At 62.0% G+C, this 21,170-nt stretch overlaps 1 protein-coding gene across 24 annotated transcripts in view; it reads left to right on the top strand.

The window, feature by feature from the left end:
* ABLIM2 (actin binding LIM protein family member 2) overlaps nt 1-21,170 on the top strand; it is a 145,804-nt gene that overhangs the window by 87,440 nt on the left and 37,194 nt on the right. For 9 of the 24 annotated variants that reach the window (XR_006711611.1, XM_045474663.1, XM_045474661.1 and 6 more), the window contains exons 10-15: nt 3,545-3,691; nt 6,110-6,142; nt 7,974-8,094; nt 11,587-11,685; nt 18,004-18,105; nt 18,548-18,601. Coding sequence is in view for 23 of the 24 variants with exons in the window: in XM_045474663.1 (XP_045330619.1) it covers nt 3,545-3,691; nt 6,110-6,142; nt 7,974-8,094; nt 11,587-11,685; nt 18,004-18,105; nt 18,548-18,601 (556 nt within the window). In the remaining variant the exon portion in view is untranslated. The remainder of the gene's footprint in view (nt 1-3,544; nt 3,692-6,109; nt 6,143-7,973; nt 8,095-11,586; nt 11,686-18,003; nt 18,106-18,547; nt 18,602-21,170) is intronic. The other 15 variants (XM_045474675.1, XM_045474670.1, XM_045474669.1 and 12 more) reach the window with 6 other exon arrangements.

The raw sequence follows: 21,170 nt of genomic DNA, 5'->3' as shown, positions 1-21,170 counted from the left end.
AAGAGACAGAGAGACAGAGAGAGAGAGACAGAGAGAGAGAGAGGGAGCGCACGGGAGTGCAAGCTCACAGCAGGTGCCAGGCCCCCGGGCTCTGGATGGCTGGGCAGCCATAAGGAGCTCCCTGTGGCAGGTAGCATGGCTCTGAGGGGCAGGTCACTAGGATAGGCAGAGGCACAGGGTCCCCTGAGGGACAGCTCAGAAGTTCTGATCAGGGCCCATCCCGACTACAGACAACAGACAGAAATTTTTAAAAAAATTTTTTTTAACGTTTATTTATTATTGGGAGACAGAGGGACATAGAGCGTGAGCAGGGGAGGGGCAGAGAGAGGAGGAGACACAGAATCGAAAGCGGGCTCCAGGCTCCGAGCTGTCAGGACAGAGCCCGACGTGGGGCTCGAACTCAAACTGCGAGATCATGACCTGAGCCGAAATCGGTCACCCAACCAACAGAACCACCCAGGTGCCCCCAGACTTAGGATTTGAACTCAGGTCCTCAGAACCCTGCCCAGGCTCCAAAGGGAAGACTCAGAGATCTGAGACCTCACACATTCACTCTCTCAACCTGTGTCACAAACAGCAGCGTTCACCCCGAGAGCACCCACCAGACTCATGAGAGCCCTGGGGTCAGGTGGTCAGGGAAGGCTTCCTAGAGGCGGTGGGCTGGGGCTACTGAACCGGGGGCTGAGCCTGGCATGCGGGGGCACAGGGAGGAGACCCCTCAGGGCCAGCAGGCTGGGAATGTCAGCAGCGCACTTGGGGAACCACAGCCAGGGCTTGCGTCACCCACCCAGAGGGGCTGGAGGGCAGGGTGTCGTCGCTGGGGCTCCAGAGACGCGGCCCTGGCAGGGAAGAGGGCGATGGTGGGGAGCACGGCTCTGGAGTCAGACAGCCTGGGCCTCTTCCCACCCACGCCTCCCTGGCTGTGTGACTCTGGGCGAGCTACCTAACCTCTCTGGGCTCTGGACTCGTCGTCGATGAAGTGGAGCGACCGTGGGTGCCCCCAGCACGGGCTCGCTCTGAGAATTTGGTGAGCCAATAATAGAAGGCTTAGTCTCGTGCCATCCCGGGCAAGAGCTCGTGGTATCGGCAGTTGCCGTTGGCGACGTTTGTTCGGAGCAAGTGTGGCAGGAAGGCCCCCAGGAGGCTCTTGCTGGGTCCAGATGTGAGCGGTGAGGGCCTGGACCAGAGCCGCCTGGGCTGGAAAGGGACAGCTAGTCGCACAGCGGACAGGAGCGTGGGGCCCGTGCCGGCCCTGGTACGGATGCTACGGGACGCCGGGGTCGAGTAGAGGGTTCTCTCCGGGTCTGGGGAGAGCCGAGCCGGTGGGGGCAGCCTGACCGCCACCTTTGCCCGCGGCCGGCAACGCCAGGCTGAGACGGATCCCGAGAGGGGAACGCGGTGGGGAGGAGGTGACCCCGTGCGTCGGCTCCAGGACGGGTGGGCACGTGGGCACCTGCAAGGGGAACGTGGGGACCGACACAGATAATCGTCCCCGCCGTGACCGCTGGGGGTCAGGTTGCGTGTTTGCTCCTGCCCAGCTCTAGCACCTGTTTGAGCCCGCCGTGTGCCCCCAGGCAGCCCCCGGAGCCAGGCAGGGGTGGCAGCCGGGGGCAATAGCCTGGGAGCAGTGGGGCGGTGCAGGGGGGAGGCTGGGCCGAGTCACAGGGGAGCAAGGGACCAGGGGGCCCTCGCCAGCGCAAGCAAGTGTCACCAGTGAGCGCCTGCCGTGGGGCGGGGCGCGGTCCTTGCCCCACTGAGCCCGGGGCCCAGCCGGCCTGTCAGTCGCCAGGCACTTTGCTGCCATATCTCAAGAACTCAAAATTGCTGCGGGTGCGTGTGTGTGTGTGTGTGTGCATGTGCGTGTGTGTATAGGTGTGTGTGCGTGCGTGTGCGCGTGCATGTGTGTGCGTGTGTGCATGTAAGGGTGTGTGTCGATGTGTACTGGTTTGGGAGGGTGCCGTTATGTGTGCAAGTATGTACTATTGCACAGGAGTGGGTGTGAGTGTGCGTGTGCGCGTGTGCGCGTGCATGTGCATGCGTGTGCGTGTAAGGGTGTGTGTCGATGTGTACTGGTTTGGGAGGGTGCCGTTATGTGTGCAAGTATGTGCTGTTGCACGGGAGTGGGGGGTGTGCGCGTGCGTGTGCGTGCAAGGGTGTGTGTCGATGTGTACTGGTTTGGGAGGGTGCCGTCATGTGTGCAAGTATATACTGTTGCATGGGAGTGGGTGTGGGTGTGTGCGTGCGTGTGTGTGCGTGCGTGTGCGTGTAAGGGTGTGTGTCGATGTGTACTGGTTTGGGAGGGTGCTGTTATGTGATCAAGTATGTGCTGTTGCACGGGAGTGGGTGTGTGGGTGTGTGTGCGTGTGGGTGTGTGTGCGTGTGCATGCGTGCATGCGTGTGCGTGTAAGGGTGTGTGTCGATGTGTACTGGTTTGGGAGGGTGCCGTCATGTGTGCAAGTATATACTGTTGCATGGGAGTGGGTGTGGGTGTGTGCGTGCGTGTGTGTGCGTGCGTGTAAGGGTGTGTGTCGATGTGTACTGGTTTGGGAGGGTGCTGTTATGTGTGCAAGTATGTGCTGTTGCACGGGAGTGGGTGTGTGTGTGTGTGTGTGCGTGTGTGTGTGTGTGTGTGCGTGTGCATGCGTGCATGCGTGTGCGTGTAAGGGTGTGTGTCGATGTGTACTGGTTTGGGAGGGTGCCGTCATGTGTGCAAGTATATACTGTTGCATGGGAGTGGGTGTGGGTGTGTGCGTGCGTGTGTGTGCGTGCGTGTGCGTGTAAGGGTGTGTGTCGATGTGTACTGGTTTGGGAGGGTGCTATGTGATCAAGTATGTGCTGTTGCACGGGAGTGGGTATGTGGGTGTGAGTGCGTGTGTGTATGAGCGAGCGTGTGGGCCCGGGTGCCGCGACCGTGCATTGGCGTGGGTGTGGGAGTGAGGGTGACCGGTGCGTCTGCAAGTGTGGTGTGGGAGAGGGTGTGGGTTGTGCAGACGTGTGTGCCAGTGTGTGGCCGGGGGCACGAGCCAGTAGGCGGCTGGGTAGGTGGCTGACTTCCACAGTCTTAGGACGTTCTCTGTGCACGCGTGTGGGTGCAGAAGCGTGTACCCGGTGTTTGCACACTTGCTTGCGTCGCACACCGTGTGCGTATAGACGCGTGCGTGCGTACGTGTGTTTGGGCGGTGGGCCGAGCCTCACGGTCCGCCGGGCTCCGCACCAGGCAGGTCACGGGCTCCGTGTCTCTGATCCCCGAGCCGTCCCTGTGGAAGCTTCCGGCTCGGCGTAGGGGGTCTGCCTGAGGGACGCTTCCTCAGGACCACGTGGTCTTCCGAGGTGGGGCCGAGGGCCTCAGGCCCACGTGACAGACACACACACACCCACACACACCCACGCCTTTGCCCCTTCACCCCGTGTCACCGCGACGTGGCTCTGGGGCGGGGCCCGCCGTCCACACGGCTGCCGGAGCACCTGCTGCGGGCCGCGTCCCGGGGCCACTGCCCTTGGGGTGTGGGGCCGACGGCGCCCTCTGCTGGCTGTCTCCTCTCAGGCGAAGCTGGGCGATGAGATTCTCGACTACAGGGACCTGGCTGCCCTTCCCAAAAGCAAGGCCATCTACAACATCGACCGCCCCGACATGATCTCCTACTCGCCGTACATCAGCCACTCGGTGGCGGACAGACAGAGCTGCAGCGAGGTAGGGCACCTGCGGGGGGGGGGGGGGGAGGGGTGCCCATGGCAGGGGCCCCGTCCGCTTCCGCCCCCTCTGACGGCCTGTGCGCCTCCCCTTGAGGGAGGCGGCAGCGGGTCCCGCCCCTAGCCTCGCGGGCCACGTGCAGCAGGCTGAAGGGCTGAGTCGAGAGGGGCCCCCTGAAACGGGAGGGAACGCGGGAGACGTGCCCGTGTGTAGCAAAGTGCCGGGAACCGAGCGACAGTCTCCTTTTCTTCGGTTCGGGACGATTCCCCTCCTGCGTGAATCGTGACCTTCTCCTCTCTCCAGAACATTCCTGGCCTGGCCGCCGTCCTCAGCGGCTGGCCTGCCCCTAAGTCTCGTGAATTCCTTGTGTTGGTTCGACCCCCTGTTTGGGGCGCAAATGACCGGTTCCCTCGTGTCCGTGGGCAGTGTCCCTCCGGGGTGACTCTGCTCCTTTTCACACGCAGCCCCTGCTGATTTTCCCTTGTCTTCGGTGGTGTTGAGGCTTGCGTGTGGCTGTGGGCGCCCGGGATAGACGAGAAGAGCATTTTGCCGGCTGTCGGCCTGAGCGTGTGTGCTGTTCGTGTGTGGGCGACCCAGACGGGCCCTCCCCTGGGGGCAGGAGAACCCGGGACCTTTGCACATCCCCCCCGGGGCCTTCCTGTTTGCTTCTCTGGGAGCGAGGCTGAGGCTCGGGGACACCATGCTCGTGGGCGGGTGCAGCCACGGAGGCAGGTGGGAGGGTGAGACGGACCCCATTTCCCTTGCTCCGCGGCCAGCAGGCACCCCTCCTGACTGGCTTCTGCCGCAGGGGACCCCTGGGACCTGAGGACCAGGCGATGAGCCCCGTCAAGAGGCAGGGCAGGGAGCGGTCATGGACCTGGGCTCTGCACGGGGCTTTGGCATCCAGCACCGGGTCCAGGCTCCAATGGACAGCGCCGGAAGAGGGTCAGAGAGGTCAACGCCCTTGGCCGTGGTCCCCCAAGTGGCGAGCCCCAGCCGAGACAGGATCCTTTCTGCCCCAGAGACCCCATTCTGGCTGTTTCCTTAACCGCCCCTCACGCCGCCTCGAAGACAGGGGAGCCAGGTCCAGAGGGCCGGGTTCAAGTTCCCCGTCGACCCGCTGGCAGCCGTGCGACACCCCGCCCTCGCTGGTTGGGGCCTGAGGTTTCCCGCGCAGACGGGGGCTGGGGAGGGCCACGCGCGCCTGTGGGCGCGGGGCGTGGTCGCTGCCCGTCCTGCTTCCACGGGTCACATGAATGTCGGCAGACACGCACACGGTCCGCGCTGTGGCCTCTGACCCTGCACCCCTCCAGTGGGGCGCGCTGTACGCGAACGTGGGTGCTACCCGCGGGGGGGCGGGGGTGGGGGTGGGAAGGGAGGTCCCGGGTCAGATGTGTTCACACTGACGCTCTCCTGCCAGATGCAGGGCAGCCCGGGGCACAGAAATCCTCTGTTCAGGGACCGGTCATGCTGTAGTGCCACGGTCCCTACTCCCCCAGGCCTGCTCACTCTGCACTGACACCGGGCTTTCCTGTGTACCCGTGGCCCGTGGCCCCACACCTCGGGAGTGACTGTCCCAGGATACAGATGAGGACGCAAGGCTCAGGGGCCGTGCGGCTGACAGAGGCAGAGCCCTGTCACCAGGGGTCACCAGCTCTGGTCACCGTGGCCCCCCTGCCGGCGTCTGCCATTGTCCTGAGGTGTCAGAGCCCCCTCACTCCCTCAGCTCAGGGCCCCTGAGGGCTCCCCCCTCTCCAGGCCCTGCCACACCCTGGCTGGGAGCCTGCTTGGTGCCAGTCTCCCCGGGGACCCTTCTGTGGGCACATGACGGGGTGGGGACTGGGAAGCCACAGGAGGCTCAGGGCACCGCGCTGAGCAGACTTGGGCCTCAGGGCTGGAATTCTCTGGAATGGCAGCCGTCCAGCCGTTGAGCACCAGTGCGGGAACCTCGCAGGGAAAGGAGAGCAGGCTGGACGCTCAGAGATCTGGCTTCACCTCTCGGAGCCTCAGTCTCCATTCTGAGGAGAAGGAAACCCCACACCCCGAGGCCCCGAATCACCCTCCTCTTCTCCGGGCCCCTTTTCTCTCCTTTCCGGAGAAGGCCGAGGCAGATGGACTCACAGGATGTTGCCACCCTGGGCCCTGACCGTCTCCCTCTAGGAAAATACGTCTTCCCGGGAGAGCAGTGGGCGTAGGGTGCACTCAGAGAAGTGTCCTGGGGAACCTCTTTCCTGGGGTGCCATTGACCCTACCTCTCCAAAAAGGTCTTGGCTCCTGTGTCGTGTCTGGTGGTGGGTTCCTTGCCCATTTGGAGGAGGGTCTGGTCGTGAGGATGTGTCTGTGCCCTGGGCTGTTTCCTCTTCCCCGCGTGACTTCCCGGTGCCAAGGCACTAACAGGCCACTCTGTTGTGTCCACAGTCCCCACAGGTACTCTCGCCAACACCGACAGAGGTAACTGCCTGCTCCCCGGCCCGCCACCCTCCCACCCAGTTTGCTCATGGTGCTTCCCCCCCTCCCCGGGTTATAAAGATAACCGCCACGGCACCCCCAGCAGGGCCTCTGTGGCTCCTGCCCGTGGGGTCTGGGGCCACGGTCCTTGGTGGCCGGAAGTGCCGTCCTCGGCGTCGGTTATTTTTATAATCCCGTCTCATCACATCTCATCTGCATGCCCCCTGTGCACCTGTCGGCCCTGCAGTCACAGACACGTGGAACATGGCTCTCTCGAGGTCTGGGTCATGGCTTTCTTCTAAATTTTTTTTAATGTTTATTTATCTTAGAGAGAGAGAGAGAGAGACAGAGCATGAGCATGAGCAGGGGAGGGGGAGAGAGAGGGGAGACACAGAATCCAAAGCAGCTCCAGCCTCCGAGCCATCAGCACAGAGCCCAACGCGGGGCTCGAACCCACGAACCGTGAGATCCTGACCCGAGCCGAAGTCAGATGCTCAGCCGCCTGAGCCACCCAGGCGCCCCATGGCTTTCTTTGGAGAAAAACCCCGGGAGCCTGGGTTAGCCCAGGGCCCATGTCACTCCTCTGAGTGGGACGAGGAGGCAGCCAGACCCTCGCAGATGAATATTCCAAAAGCGTTCCTCTGTTAGATTTATAGTGAGCGGCTCTGGGTCCCTGTTTCCCAGCCTTAGCCAGTGACGTGGACAGCCGTCAGTCAGACTTCCATCTGCACTGGCGTCGGACCCTCGGGTCCAGGAACGCGGCGACACCGGGACGGTGGTTAGCTCGTGTGGAGCTTCTACAACCACACGTGGCCGGCGAGCCCCACGGACAGGCTAGGCGAGGAGACAGGGCGCCCGTGGGCTGGAAGCCGGCCCGAGGGGCTGAGCAGAGGACGGCCAGAGATGCCACCACCCCTGGGGCGAGGGGGCCCCTCACCGTGGGTGGGGACGAGCCACACGGGCTCAGGGCCCGGCCGGCAGGTGCGGTCGCAGCACGAGGGCCGGCCTGAGCAGAGCCTGGAGGCGGGTGTGCGGGCAGGCTTCGGGGACGGCGGCTCAGTGGGTTCGGTCGGAGGGCAAGCCTCAGGAGGCAGAAGGTAAAGCCCAGAAAGGGCGAGAGCCGGGAGCGCCAGACCCACACTCTCGTCGCCCGTGCTCGTCCCCGTGCCGGCCTTCAGGGCCCAGCCAGCGGCGTCGGCCCCACGGCATCCTGGGCCGTCTCACGACTGCGGCCTTCGTGCCCTGCAGCCTGGCCGTCCCCCGTCCCTGCTGCCGGGTCATCTCATGCCGCCTGCCGCCCGCTCCAAACGGTTGCCTGTCCTGCTTGAACGGAGTCTTGTGGGCCAGTGTTTGCGGGTCCGATTCAACCGAGCCTTCGGGCCTGGGAGGGGTGCTGTGGTGCCTCCCAGGCCCGGGGGCCCCCGTTGTGGGGCAGGTGGGGGCGGGGGTGGAGAATGCAGAAGCTCAAGGTTCTCAGAGACCTGGCGGTTGTCAGGACCCCGGGTGCCGGAAAGGGGGTGGGGCAGGAGCACAGGTGCAGCCAGGTCCCTCCTCCACCTTTTGGGGAGCCCAGACACAAGGAGGGGCTGATGGGGACCCTGCCCTCTGGGATCCGGGGGCACAGGCCAAGGCGGGGTGGTGTCAGCGCCAGGTCAGGCCCCCACCTGGCCCTCCAGATGTGCCCCGGCAGGTGCAAAGGCTTTCACCCTGAGGCCACGTTGAGTCAGCCCCGAGGGTCTGGGGGGCGAAGGCCAGGAGGAGGGTGGGCGGCGGGGCGGGGCGGGGCGGGCAGTGCCCTCAGCTCCTGCGTTCACCAGGCCGCCTTCCCTCCCAGGGGGATCAGGACGACCGTTCGTACAAGCAGTGCCGGACCTCCAGCCCCAGCTCCACCGGCTCCGTCAGCCTCGGGCGCTACACCCCGACCTCGCGGTCGCCCCAGCACTACAGCCGTCCAGGTACTTTGCGCCCGCGGCTTCCCTGACCCCGGATGAAGATCTGCTTCCTATTGCCCTCCCTCTCTTTCGAATCCGTGCCTTACTTTACACACCTGGTAAAACGACGGGCCGGGCGTGCGGTTCCCGGTGGGTGACGAGAGAAGCTGTCCGTTTAACTTGCCCATGGTGGTGGGCGGGGGGACGGCAGAGGCAGCTGGTGAACCCGCGGGTCAGAGGGGCCGTCCGGGAACATGCAGGCAGCACCAAGCGCTCAGAGCCGAGCTGGTGTTTCGGTCACGGGCGGCAAGAAGGTTACGGAGCATGAGTGTTGGAGACCAGAAGCCCGTCAGTCCCGGGCTCACCTGGGGTCTGAGGGGCTTCGAGCCGTGAGGACGGCGTCAGCGGCCAAAAAGAGAGCCAGCTTTCTTCACGCGCAGCTGGGTTGGTGGCCCCAAAGACAGCCCCGTGGAAATTGGCGAGAGGCCAGGGGCGGCCCGTCCCCGCAGGGGGACGCCCGGTGCGGGGTGCTCCCCCCCCCCCCACCCAGCGCGCCTCCTTCCCTGCCTGGCGCCCGGCTGCGTATTGCTGTCCCTTAGCTTTGAAAGCCCATCGCTGCCCTCGGTGTGTCAAAGCCGCAGGATGCTCCATGCACACTCTGCCTTCGTGAGGGATTTTTCCAAGCCGCTTCCTCCGTGGCGGCTGCTGCATGGCGCCATTTCCACGTCCATGGACTCTGGCTCTTAGTTTCACAGCCTTTGTGGAAAAATCAACTCATTCGTCTGCAGTTCTTTCCATTGACTCCCTGCTATGTTCTTGGAACGTCCCGCTCACTGGGTGTCTGGAAAGTGGATGAGTCAGTGTGTGTGTGTTGGGGGGGGGGTGTGGATGAGTGTGTGGGTAGATGGATGAGGGAGTGGCTGTGTGGATGAGTGTGTGTCTGGGTGTGTGGGGGTGAGTGAATGAATGAATGAGTGTATGAGTGTGTGTGAGTGTGTGGGTGAGTGAATGAGTGTGCGTCTGGGTGTGTGTGTGTATCTGGATGAGTGGGTATGTAGGTGAGTGTGTGAGTGTGAATGTGTGTAAATGGGTGTGCGTCTAGGTAAGTGTGTGGGGGAATGTGGGGGAGTGTGTGTGTCTGGATGAGCATGTGAGTGAGTGGGTGAATGTGGGTGTGTGTGTGTCTAGGTAAATGTGTGCGTGAGTGTGTGTGGGGTGTGTCTAGATGAGTGTGTGAGTGGGTGTGTGTAGGTGAGTGTGTGGGTGAGTGTGAGCGGGTGTGTCTGGATGAGCATGTGAGTGAGTGGGTGAGTGTGGGTGCGTCTAGGTAAATGTGTGAGTGTGTGGGTGCGTGAGTGAGTGGGTGAGTGTGGATGTGTGTGAATGAGTGTGTATCTAGGTAAGTGTGTGGGTAAATGTGGGTGGGTGTGTCTGGATGAACATGTAAGTGGGTGAGTGTGGGTGCATCTAGGTAAATGTGTGAGTGGGTGTGTGAGTGTGTGGGTAAGTGTGAATGTGTGTCAATGAGTGTGTGTGTGTGTGTGTGTGGGTAAGTGTGTGAGTGTAGGGGAGTGTATCTGGATGAGCGTGAGTGGGTGAGTGTGAACGTGTGTGAATGAGTGTGTGTCTAAGTGTGGGGGGAGTGTGGGGGAGTGTGTCTGGATGAGCGTGTGAGTGGGTGCATCTAGGTAAATGTGGGAGTGGGAGTGGGAGTGTGTGGGTGAGTGTGGATGTGTGTGAATGAGTGTGTGTCTAGGTAAGTGTGTGGGTGTGGGTGGGTGTGTCTGGATGGACATGTAAGTGGGTGAGTGTGGGTGCGTCTAGGTAAATGTGAGAGTGTGTGGGTGTGTGTGTGGGTGAGTGTGAATGTATGTCAATGGGTGTGTGTGTCTAGGTGTGTGGGTGAGTGTGAGTGGGTGTGTCTGGATGAGTGTGTGAGTGGGTGGGTGTGGGTGCATCTAGGTAAATGTGAGTGTGTGTGTGTGAGTGTGAATGTGTGTGAATGAGTGTGTGTCTAGGTAAGTGTGTGGGTGAGTGTGGGTGTGTGTGTGTGTCTGGATGAACATGTGAGTAAGTAGGTGAGTGTGGGTGCGTCTAGGTAAATGTGTGTGTCTGTGAGTGAGTGTGTGGGTGAGTGTGAATGTGTGTCAATGAGTGTGTGTGTCTAGGTAAGTGTGTAGGTGAGTGTGCGTGGGTGTGTCTGGATGAGCGTGTGAGTGGGTGAGTGTGGGTGCGTCTAGGTAAATGTGTGAGTGTGTGGGTGTGTGGGTGTGGGTGAGTGTGAACGTGTGTCAATGAGTGTGTGTGTCTAGTTAAGTGTGTGGGTGAGTGTGGGTGGGTGTGTGTGTCTGGATGAACATGTAAGTGGGTGAGTGGGGGTGCGTCTAGATAAATGTGTGAGTGTGTGGGTGTGTGGGTGAGTGTGAATGTGTGTCAATGGGTGTGTGTGTCTAGGTAAGTGTGTGGGTGAGTGAGTGGGTAAGTGTGGGTGTGTGGGTGTGTCCAGGTAAATGTGTGAGTGTGTGGGTGAGTGTGAATGTGTCAATGGGTGCGTGTGTCTAGGTAAGTGTGTGGGGGAGTGAGGGGGGTGTGTCTGGATGAGCGTGTGAGTGAGTGGGTGAGTGTGGGTGCGTCTAGGTAAATGTGTGTGTGTGGGTGAGTGTGAATGTGTGTCAATGGGTGTGTCTAGGTAAGTGTGTGGGTGAGTGAGTGGGTAAGTGGGGGTGTGTGGGTGTGTCCAGGTAAATGTGTGAGTGTGGGGGGGGTGTCTGGATGAGTGGGTCTGTGGGTATGTCAGTGAGTGGGTGAGTGTGAACGTGTGTGAATGAGTGTGTGTCTGGGTAAGTGTGGGGGGGAGTGTGGGGGAGTGTGTCTGGATGAGCGTGTGAGTGAGTGGGTGAGTGTGGGTGTGTCTAGGTAAACGTGTGAGTGAGTGTGTGGGTGAGTGTGTGGGTGGGTGAGTGAGTGTGTGGGTGAGCGGGTGAGCAGGAGGGTGCGGGGTGAAGGGCAGTCAGCGTCCTCGCGCGCCCTCTCTGAGGGCCCCTCTCCTGACCCCCGACCACCGTCCTTTGGGTCACCTGGGCGTGTGGCCGTGCCTGGCCGGGTGGCCACCTCCGAGAGCTGAGACGTGCGCCTCAGCGGGGCGAGGCCGGGCGACCGTTCCCGTGCGCGCTCGCCCCGGCCTAGCCAGCCGCTCTCCGCCTGTCCTTGATCCCACGGAGCACCCCCCCACCCGGGGTGGAGTGACAGGCAGGCCTCCGGGGGCCGGTGGCAGCCATCAGGCCACGCCGGGGGCTGCCGCCCTGTCCCCTAGAGAGCGGGGCCCCCCCCCAGCGGGACCCGGAGCCGACCGAGCTAAAGCGTCCTCGGTGACTCCCCCTCAGGTGCCTCAAAATGGTGCGCTTTCTTCGGGAGAGGAAGCAAAATGTTCCTAGCAGAGCGGGGCCTAGGAATATTTTGTGGCTTTGCGGCCGGCGAGCACGGGGGGGACTCTGACTTGCTCTCTGTTGCCCGCAGCTGGTACTGTGAGTGTTGGTACCAGTAGCTGCCTGTCCCTGTCCCAACACCCAAGCCCTACATCCGTGTTCAGACATCATTACATCCCCTACTTCCGAGGTAAGGTGCGCAGTGCCGCGGGCTGTGGGCGCTCGCAGGGCATCCCGCCACGCGTCTGTGTCTCGCTGTCCCGTGTCCGCCGCATGGCTTCCCCGAGCCCTGTGTGTCCGCCCGTGCCCCTTGCTGTGTGTCTCGTGAGTCCAGCTCCGTCTCTGTCGGTGTGTAAATGTTCCTGGGAGGAGGACGTGGGCAGCTCGTGGCGAGAGGAGTGAGCGGTGAGGGCGGAGCTCGAGCCGAAGGGACGGGAGGCGAGGCCGTCCCCCGGCGCCCGGCCCCGGGGCCCATTGTGAGAGCCCTCGCCCGTTGCCCGTGTTCCTTCCCACGTCAGCTGCCAGGGGCAGAGGGACCGCTCCCGGCCGTTACCTAGAGCAAAGCACAGGAGGCCGTGACGTGTCCGTGGCCTCGGGCTCAGGGTGGCGGGGGCAGGATGCGCCCGGACAGGCTCCGAGGTCCCGCCTCCTCCCGGGGTGCAGACCGCCCGCCGTTCGCATCCCTGCACGGGCATCGTCGGACGCAAATCACGCCAGGGAGATGGCCAAGCTCTTCTCCTGCACGTTGGGAACTGAATTGCGTCCGACTCGTGTGTTAGAGCCCCACCCAGCAGCGTGACCGCCTCTGGAGATGGGTCCTCGGGAGGCCGTCAGAGTTACCCCAAGTCACTAAGGCGAGGCCCTGTTCGGTGGCCTTACGAGAAGCGGAAGGGGCACCAGGACGTCTCTCTCGCTCTCGCTGCACGTGCTCGGGGGAAAGACCGTGAGGCCACGTGAGGCCAGGGCGGCCGCCTGCGAGCGGGGAGGTGGGCCCTCGCCGCACACCAGACCCCGCCACAATTTGGCGTGGGACTTGCAGCCTCCAGAACCGCGAGAAACACGTGTCTGTTGCTGAAGCCGCCCGGTGCGGCACTTTGTCGAGAGGCCCTAGTGGCCGGAGACAGCCTAGGAAGACCCTCGAGGCGTTAGAGGAAGCAGGTGGGATGTTCTTGCTGACGCCCCCGAGATGCACGAAGTCCCCAGCCCGTACCGCGCCGGGTGGAAGACGTCCGACCCGAAGGGACCGGGAGGCGAGCCAAGCTCAGCTGGATCGTTCCACCGTGTGTCGGTCTCAGACGGGGCTCGTCGGAACTTGTGCGTCCCCCGCGTACGTCACGGGGCGTGTCGGTGCGAGCCCTGTCAGTCGGCTGGGAGGAGAGCCCCTGACCACCGCCACGGGTCCTTCCGGCGCCTGTGCCGGCTCCGCTGGTCGCGCTGACTCTCTCGAAAAGCAGCAGAGCCGGAAATGGTGCACCCCCCCCGCCCCCCCGCGTGGGAAAGCCGGAAATGGTGCGCCCCGCCCCCGTGCGTGGGAAAGCCGGAAATGGTGCGCCCCGTAGGTCACCAGGGAGACGTGTCTGCTCCCTTTGCTCACACGTCCAAAGGCCCTGGGCACACGGCTCCCCCCCCCCCCCCAACAACCACCGCCACCTGCCGTGGCCCCGTTTTGGGTGGGGCTGTTCCCCCGGGGGGCTCTGGTCGAGGCGTGGCCCGCAGACCACAGGCTGGGAGCAGACCCTGTGAGCCTCCTCTGCTCCTTTCTGACCCTCCACCTTCGAGTTCTTTCCGTGCCAGGGTGAGGAGAGCCACGTGGACCCTCGGCCAAGGGCAGCGCCCCGGGCGGCGCCTCAGACCTGCAGCATGCCTGCTCCGGGCGGGTCGGGGGGAGCAGCACCCCGTCCTCAGCCCCGTTGAGAGGGGGCCGGGGAGAGGCAGCCCCATTGTCCTCAGACAAGAGCAGCGAGGCCCTTCCCTCCATCCCGTGTGGGAGAAGACTGTGCAGACAGACCCCGCCCCCCGCCCCCAAAGTATGGTCCAGAAACTATCTCCTGGCTGGGCCAAGGGCATCCCTCACGGGCAGGGGCTCAGTCCCCGGGCGGTGCGGTGGCCGGGTGGGTGGACACAGGCACCCGCCCAGTGTGGGGCCTTTGAGGCCCGTGTCTGCCCTGGCTTGGCCACCAATTCCCTTTGTCAGAGGTCAGACACAGCCTCCCCACCCTCCTCTCGGGGTCAGACGTGGGGGAGCCCTGACCCCACGGCTCTGCCCCACGCCCGACTTCCAGGGCCATGTGTGACCTGGGGTTTGCCCAGCCTCTTTCCAGGACTCACCCCAGAGGAGCCCGAGGCTCAGAGGCACCCGGGCCCTGAAATCCCAAAGCTCCTTGGGACAGACCCGAGTCAGGCTCCCGTTCACAAGCCGTGTCCACCACAGGTCCCGGGTCCATCTCAGAGGCCACACCGAGGGAGCCTGTGCCCTCCTCCTTGATGCTCGTTCAGCCCCACGCTCTAGTGCGTCCCAGCCTATGGGCGTTCCAGTGGCCAGCTGTGCCCACGGCCTGCCCTCCTCCAGCTGGTCACGGCCCTGGGTCTACCCACAGTCCCCGGAAAAGCTGTTCCTGGCCTCTCCTCATCCCTCCTTAGCATCCCTGACTCCACTAGGTGGAAATTTCCCTAAGAATGCTGCTGTGGCCGGAGGGCTCCCCGAGGGGAGGCATGCCCTCCCCACGGCCAGCACCTGCCCTCACCCGTTGGATGCTGACAAGGGCCCCTTGCTTCCCTCCTCTTTCCCTGCTGGACGCCCCTCCCAGTCACACCTACCCACCCCTGCCTCCGTGCCTAGGGCTGCCCCTCCACCAAGACCTTGCCCACAGCAGCAGTGCTGATGGTAGTCAGGTACACTTTAGTATGAATTCCGGGCGGTGTGAGGCTTAAGGCTGACCTCTCACCTGTTAAGGAGCGGGCAGGTGTGGGAGGCGGTTGCTGCTGGAATCTCTTCGCTGGGCAGCTGCCGCTTACCGCCCAGCGAGCCTCCTCCCCACGAGGCGTGGGAGGGAGAGGAGGGAAGGGGCTTCTGGTGCAGAGCCTCGGGTCAGGGTCCTCTTCCCACCGCTTGCTGCGCCCAGAGGTACCTCTCCATCTGGCCCCAGTCCCTGGGCCATGCACCTTACTGGGTGGTCGTGGTCGAGGCTCAGGGAGCCTGTGGCGGAGCATCGCACACGCGAGGACCCGCCCACGTCTCGGCGTTCGTCCTTAACGCTCCCCGGCGCACGGATGGCCTTGCTTCTGGCCGCCTCGAGAGGAGCCAACTGGGGGCAAAGATGGGACAACTGAAGAGTGGACTGAATGAAGAGGATTGACTGTAACCCAAGGTGTGAGATGAGGGTCCGTGAGTCCACGCTGACACGAGTACATAAAGGCGGGAGAAGGGACAGATCTCTCCCCTGCAGAAGAACCTCCAGGGATCTACGTGGAGACACCACCCCCGAGGAGGGGGGCCCCCTCCCCAGTCCTCAGGTGGACACCGAGCGCCGTGACCTCCCGCTAAGAGCGCAGCGCGGGACGGCGGGGAGGGGGCCGGGCTGTGGGGAAGCCCGGCAAACCCGGCCGCGGCCGGGGGTCAAGGTCAGCATCCCAGTGACGGCGGGTGCCCTTGACGGGACGCGAGGAGAGGGCACTCCGCCACCCCGGTCTTCCTCCCGGGGACCCGCGATCCCCGTGTAAACACGGGAGACGATCAGACGAGTCCCGGCCGAGGGACCTCGCACACACCCCCTGGCCGGGACTCCTTGCAGAGATCGTCACAACATGGCAAGTCTGAGGAGCCGGGTGACGGGCGGACAAAGCGTCACGTGACGTCCTGGGCGCGCTCCTGGGCAGGGAGGGGACATTAGGGGAAGTAAGGAAACCCGAACAAAGTGTGGCGTTCAGAGAGTACCAAAGTGGCAATGCACGGCTGTGACGTGGGCCCTGAACCGGCGGGGACTGGCCAAGAGCACACAGGAGCCTCTGCACAGCCTGAAACGGCTCCAAAATAAATCACTTACTTAACTTTTAAAAGGGAGAAGCACCCCCCCCCCCCCAGTAGAGCTCAGGTTCTGCCCTCCTTCCTGAACTGCCTCCAGAAGCCACGAGCCTCCTCAGAAGGGGCTTCTGTGCCTTTTCAAAGTCACCGCCCAGCCAGGCTCTCCTCTGGGTTTCCCACATCCGTGGTGACATCAGCGGTTTGCGGTTTTTACCCTGAAGGCCCACGGGGGAAGCTGGCCCCCGGGGCATGACGGGAGCCTCTAGAGGGACCCGGCGAGCGGGCCAGAGCTGGGTCTCACCGGGGCCCTGGCACCTCGTCACCCAGGCCCTCCCGGCCCCGCCCTCCTGCAGATGGCAACTGAGGTGGTGGGAGCCCTGCAGGGCCGACGCGGGCCGAGCACCGCAATGGGCCCTGGAGGCTGACGTTGGCCGTGTGCGATCGTGAAGTGACGAAGCGAGTCCAGAGAAGGGAGTGGCCAGCAGTGGCCTGTTGTCTTCCGGGGAAGCTGGGTACTGGAGCCTTGACCCAGGAAGGGTCTTGACTAGCGGGGAAGATCACAAAGGGGGGTTCTGGCGGGGGCGGAGAGGGGAAGGAGGGCTGGGGGACGTGGGACAAGGTGGCAGAGTTTGGTGACCAGTGCGTCCCTGGATGGCAGGTGCGGGCGGGCATGACGGGCCACTGTTTCTGTGTCCCCACCTGCCTCTGGGTCTTGTGCCCTGTGAGTACCCGAGGGACGCTGCGGGCGCTCCCCAGACAGATCGGCACATGTACACGGGGGCTTGCGTGTGATGTAAGAGGGCACCGCACTGTAGGCTTGGGGACTGGGGGGACAGGAGCCCTCAGGAGCCTATGTTTGATGGCCTGGGGCCGCCTGGGCAAGAGCTGGGTGGACCAGGGCCAGTGAATTCCGGGCAGAAGGAAACGAGCTGTTCGAAGCCCCCCGGATTCTACGGGCCAGCCGGGAGCACGCCCAGCTTAGCCGTGACACCCCAAATGCGCCGTCCTCCGCTGCTCTGGAGCTCATGCAAGTGGAATTTTTCAAGCCTGTGCTTCCGCCACGTTTCTCTGCCCTTGGGGATGGATCCAGTCGCAGCCACAGTTGGTAGAACCAACCCGCGGTTTCCTTTGTGTGCGTGGGGCGTGGCTTCCCCCGGGAGCTGAGAAATGGCCCGGATTGGCGAAGAGCTCTGGAAGGCTCTGTGCCGCACACTGGAGGGGCGTGGCTCAGGAGAAGGCGGGGTTCACGCTGCGACAGGGGGCGGTTACCTGCCTGAAAGGCCATCGGCGCCAACGGGTGAAATTGGAGCCCAGGCGTGGGAAGATGCTCGAAGCTGCGGTCAGCAGCCCGTTTTGTGGTCTCAGCCCACACAGGCGTGCCCGCACGCCCTCCCCGGTTCCCAGTGCACCTGCTCCGGGCCACAGCTCGCTCTGAGCCCACGCCCGCCGCGCCCTCCTTGTTAGCCACCGTGCGGCCCCCTGCCAGGCCACTCCCAGCCCCGCGGAAGGGCTGCTTCACTTGGGGTCCTTGGGGTCCCATGCTACAACGCCCAGAGCTCCTCCCGAGGCAGGAGAGCCCCTTGCGTTCGCCAGGCCGCGATCTGAGGCAGCACAGGGTTCCTGAGGCTAACGGGAAAGGAAACGAGGTGTGCCTTATGCGTGTCTTGCTAAAACGAGCCGTAAACCTCATCATCCAAAGTGTTCAGTGCCCATCGCATTCTGTCTATCATGCCATTCCTCAAATAGGTACCTGTAGGGCGGGGAGGTTCCCCGGGGGCAGGGGGGCGGGGGGACTGTGGCTGCCTAAACTTGTGACTTGATAATCCAACCTTGTTCAAAACTCAGAAATTACAAATCCACCCGGGACAAGGAATCGGAGCCAGAATTGGAGAATTTTCGCTTGATTTGCCAAAAATAGCTTTATTCGGGAGCATGGCAGCTGACACCATCTTTCTCTTATTCTCCTGTGGCTCGTAAAAGTCTCCTCCGTGGCTTGGAGGGACAGATTCTGTGATCTTGCGCTGGATGATTAATCCGCGGGTTTTCCAAGCAAGCGGCATCTTCTTACACAAGGATACTCAGAAAGGGAGGCTTTGGTTTTGGTGACTTTGCAGTTTGCTGGGTGCAGGCATCAGCCGTGGCTGAGCAGCGGGCCAGCTGTGCACCCCAAGGAGAGTCGGGGGCCAGCCCAGAGCCAGGCCAGCCTCCCCATGAACTAGCAACCAGCAAACCCTTTGCCCTCGAGGCCACTATTCCTTCGCCACGGGGCCGTTGGACGGGGTCCACCCAGGTTGGATTAACAAGCCATGGGGCCCGGTCTGGAAATGTCAGCGGGGGCCACCCTCCTTTCCCTGTGCAGAGGGGTGGGGGTGGGGGGCCCCACCAGGCAGGGGAGAGGGCTCGCGGGGAACAAGTGTTCCTATTTGACGTACTCTCGTTTCCCTTCCCCTTCCTCCCTTCTGCCCGTCTTTGCTCTTCCGTCTGGAGGCAGTGAAAGTGGCCGGAGCACCCCCAGCCTCTCGGTGCTCTCAGACAGCAAGCCTCCCCCCTGCACCTACCAGCAGGCTCCTCGCCACTTCCACGTCCCAGGTAGGCACCCAGGACGCGTGGTCGGGCTCGCCACGCAGAGCGTCTGTTTGCACGGAAGGGCCGTGGTTCCCAAGCCTCTCCGCCCCCCCGCCCCCAATTCTGCGGGTTTGCACACCCCGCAGCTGGCGTGTGTTTGAGCTTCTCCCGAAGCCATACAAGCACCAGGGAGACGTTTTTGCCCTCCTGGAAATGTGCTGGAGGGAAGGCGCTGTCCGGCCGGCTGTGCACCTTAGCCGCCTCCCTCCCTCTGCCCCTTGAACTAGGTTCTGGCATCGGGCTGGGCGACGCTTAGCTTGCGGTGTGGGTCCCGGGCATCAGTCACCTGTGGGGCGCCAGATCCTTTCTGGCCGCTTAGGATCTGGTGCCTGAGGGCTGACGTGGGATGGAAACCTCCAGTCTGCTGGCTCACCCTGCTCTTTCTCCTCTCTCTCTTCTTTCCCAGACACTGGCGTAAAAGATAACATCTATAGGAAACCCCCCATCTACAAACAGCATGGTACAGTCAGCCCTCCTCTGTCGCTGGCTCCCTGCATGCCTGTCGCACCCTCTTGCTGTGACCCGATGGGCGATGGGGAAGGCACCGCGGGCAGTCTCGAATGTTACATGTGTTCGCTAGCGGGCTCCCCGGAGCCTCTTCTCAAATCGCTACAGAGGGTGCCCCTGAGTAAGGGCGCCTCTGTGTGTCGTAAGGCCGAGGCTGACACGCGTCGCTGGGCTCGGGGTGGGTGTTCACAACCGAGAGCGGGTTTCCATGAAAACTGCTTCGCTTTTTTAAAAATTGACTTAATGTTTATTTATTTCGGGAGGGAGACAGAGCATAAGCAGGGGAGGGGCACAGAGAGAGAGGGAGACACAGAATCCGAAGCAGGCTCCAGGCTCCGAGCTGTCAGCACAGGGCCCGACGCGGGGCTCGAACTCACGGACCGCGAGATCACGACCTGAGCCGAAGTCGGACGCCCAACCGACTGAGCCCCCCAGGCGCCCCAACCCTGTTTCACTCTGAGTGAAGCAGCCAGATTGGCTTTAACCAAGGTGGTGGGGGACAAAGGCTTCTTGGACCACAGCCCAACCCGGCCTGATTTTTGGAAAACACAACAAACCAGATTTAGTCATTTATTCCCGCGTTTTAGGAATTTCTGACGATAGAATGAATAGCTAGTTTTCAGGTAAAGAGATTGTTGCCTCAACAGGTAGGGGCTGGGGACGTCTAGCAGCGAGAAGGTCCCTCCAGCCCCCAGTTTCCCTCTCTAAGCGAGGGGACTGCCCGCCTCCGCTCCACCGGAGTCTGCCCACCTGGGACAGGTGCACAGGCAGCACGTGGCTAGAGCCACGGATCAGGAAGCAGAAGGCTCACGGTCTCCCCTCTGTTTCTTGATGGAATTTCTGGGTGATTTGGGCATGTTAGTTCACCATCCTGAGCCTCTGTTTCCTCATCTGCAAAATGGGACCGAGCCCTCCGCCCCGCCCTTTCCACAGGCCGGTTCTGAGAGCAGATGGAATAATGAAGGTGGAAATGCATTATAAACTGTGACGTGCTGTGCACGTGACGGGGAGATGGGAAGAGGAATTCTCACATTTACAGTCCTTGTCCAGATGCACCCAAAGAAAACAGCCACGTCCCATGTGGACCACTGCATCACTCACTGTGAGACGGAATCCTATAAGAGTGTGCTTTCTGTGACTTACTGCTAAATCAGTGCTCTGACCGTACAGACAACAAGGTTCTTACTTTTTCCTTGATTGCAGTAGGCCCTGTGCTTTGCACACGCACTTGTCTCCTCTTCCCAAGAAGGAAGAAGATGGATTCCACTCTCGGGTGCCGAGAGGGCGGTGACTTTCATACCGCGGCCTCTCAGCCGGGGAAGCTTGGAGCACAGATCTCCCAGAGGGATCAGAGAGGGGTGGGCTAGTTAGACGCCAGGGCTCTTAGAGATTGTCCAGACCAGCCCCCTCTTGTTACCGGTGGGGAGCCTGAGGCCCAGCTGAAGGAAGGAGCCGTCGCGTGAAGTGCCGTCTTTACATCACGGCACCCGTGTTCAAGCCTGCGTGGAAAGCGGCGTGTTCTGTTCTTGGCCCACAAGTGGGATTCACAGACTTGGCCTTTTATTAACCCCACACATGTAATTAACGCACGTGGTGTAGGAGGGTCCGGCTCCTTAGAAAGTGGAAGAGGCCGTAAATCAGATAATGAACCTGCTCAACGACATCTGAAAGCCAGTTCGGCGCCAGAGGACTTCCGACATTAAGTCCTTTGATTAGATCGCCCAAGGGAGACATTTGATTTTTACTGTTACCAGAGATAATCCTGGTGCTGTTGTTTCTAAACTGGATACGAAGGCCCCTCCTACCCAAAAGCGAGTGAATTCCAATATAACGGAGCCCCGAGCCATGACTGAAGCCCATTGATTTCGGGCATCTGGCATGTCGAGTCTTTTATGAAGGAAGCTCTGTGGACGACCTACTGTCCACTGGGCATTGGCCACATTCCAGGGATAAACACGAATGAAGTCTCTCCCTTCGTGCATGTACGTGGGCTGTGATTGGAGGGGTCAGCATGGGCACGCACTGTCCTTGACCAGGCTTCCTTCCGTAGCACTCGGAAAATGATGGTTGTGTTAGGATGCATTTGGTTTTGAACGTATTTGAGATGTTTGGATTACAAGATATCCCCCATCCAGGTGAGCGCATCCTGTCGGAAGTATGTGTGTGTGAGCGCGTGTGTGTGTGAGCGCGTGCGTATGTTGAGAGTGTGTGTGAGTGCGTGTGTGTGCACCCCCCCCCCACTATGTTGAGCAAAGTGACCACCCATCATCTCGCAGGAGAGAGGAGTGTAGTTCAGGTTTCAGAAGCCATTCTTTGACTCTCCACCTGTCTTGGGACCCTCTGGGTGATGATGTTAAGTCACTGGACCATTTAACTACTTTAAGGTGATATATCCAACCAGTTTAAAAGTCACGTTTTTTTTTAAATTTTTTGTTTGAGTTTATTTATTTTCAGAGAGAGACAGCGTGAGTGGGGGAGGGGCAGGGAGAGAGGGAGAGAGAGAGGATCCCAAGCAGGCTCCA

This window comes from Leopardus geoffroyi, chromosome B1 (assembly GCF_018350155.1).
Source record: "Leopardus geoffroyi isolate Oge1 chromosome B1, O.geoffroyi_Oge1_pat1.0, whole genome shotgun sequence".
Taxonomy (NCBI): domain Eukaryota; kingdom Metazoa; phylum Chordata; class Mammalia; order Carnivora; family Felidae; genus Leopardus; species Leopardus geoffroyi.
The sequence above is the reverse complement of the archived record's forward strand: the minus strand, read 5'-3'. Positions and strand labels throughout refer to the sequence as shown.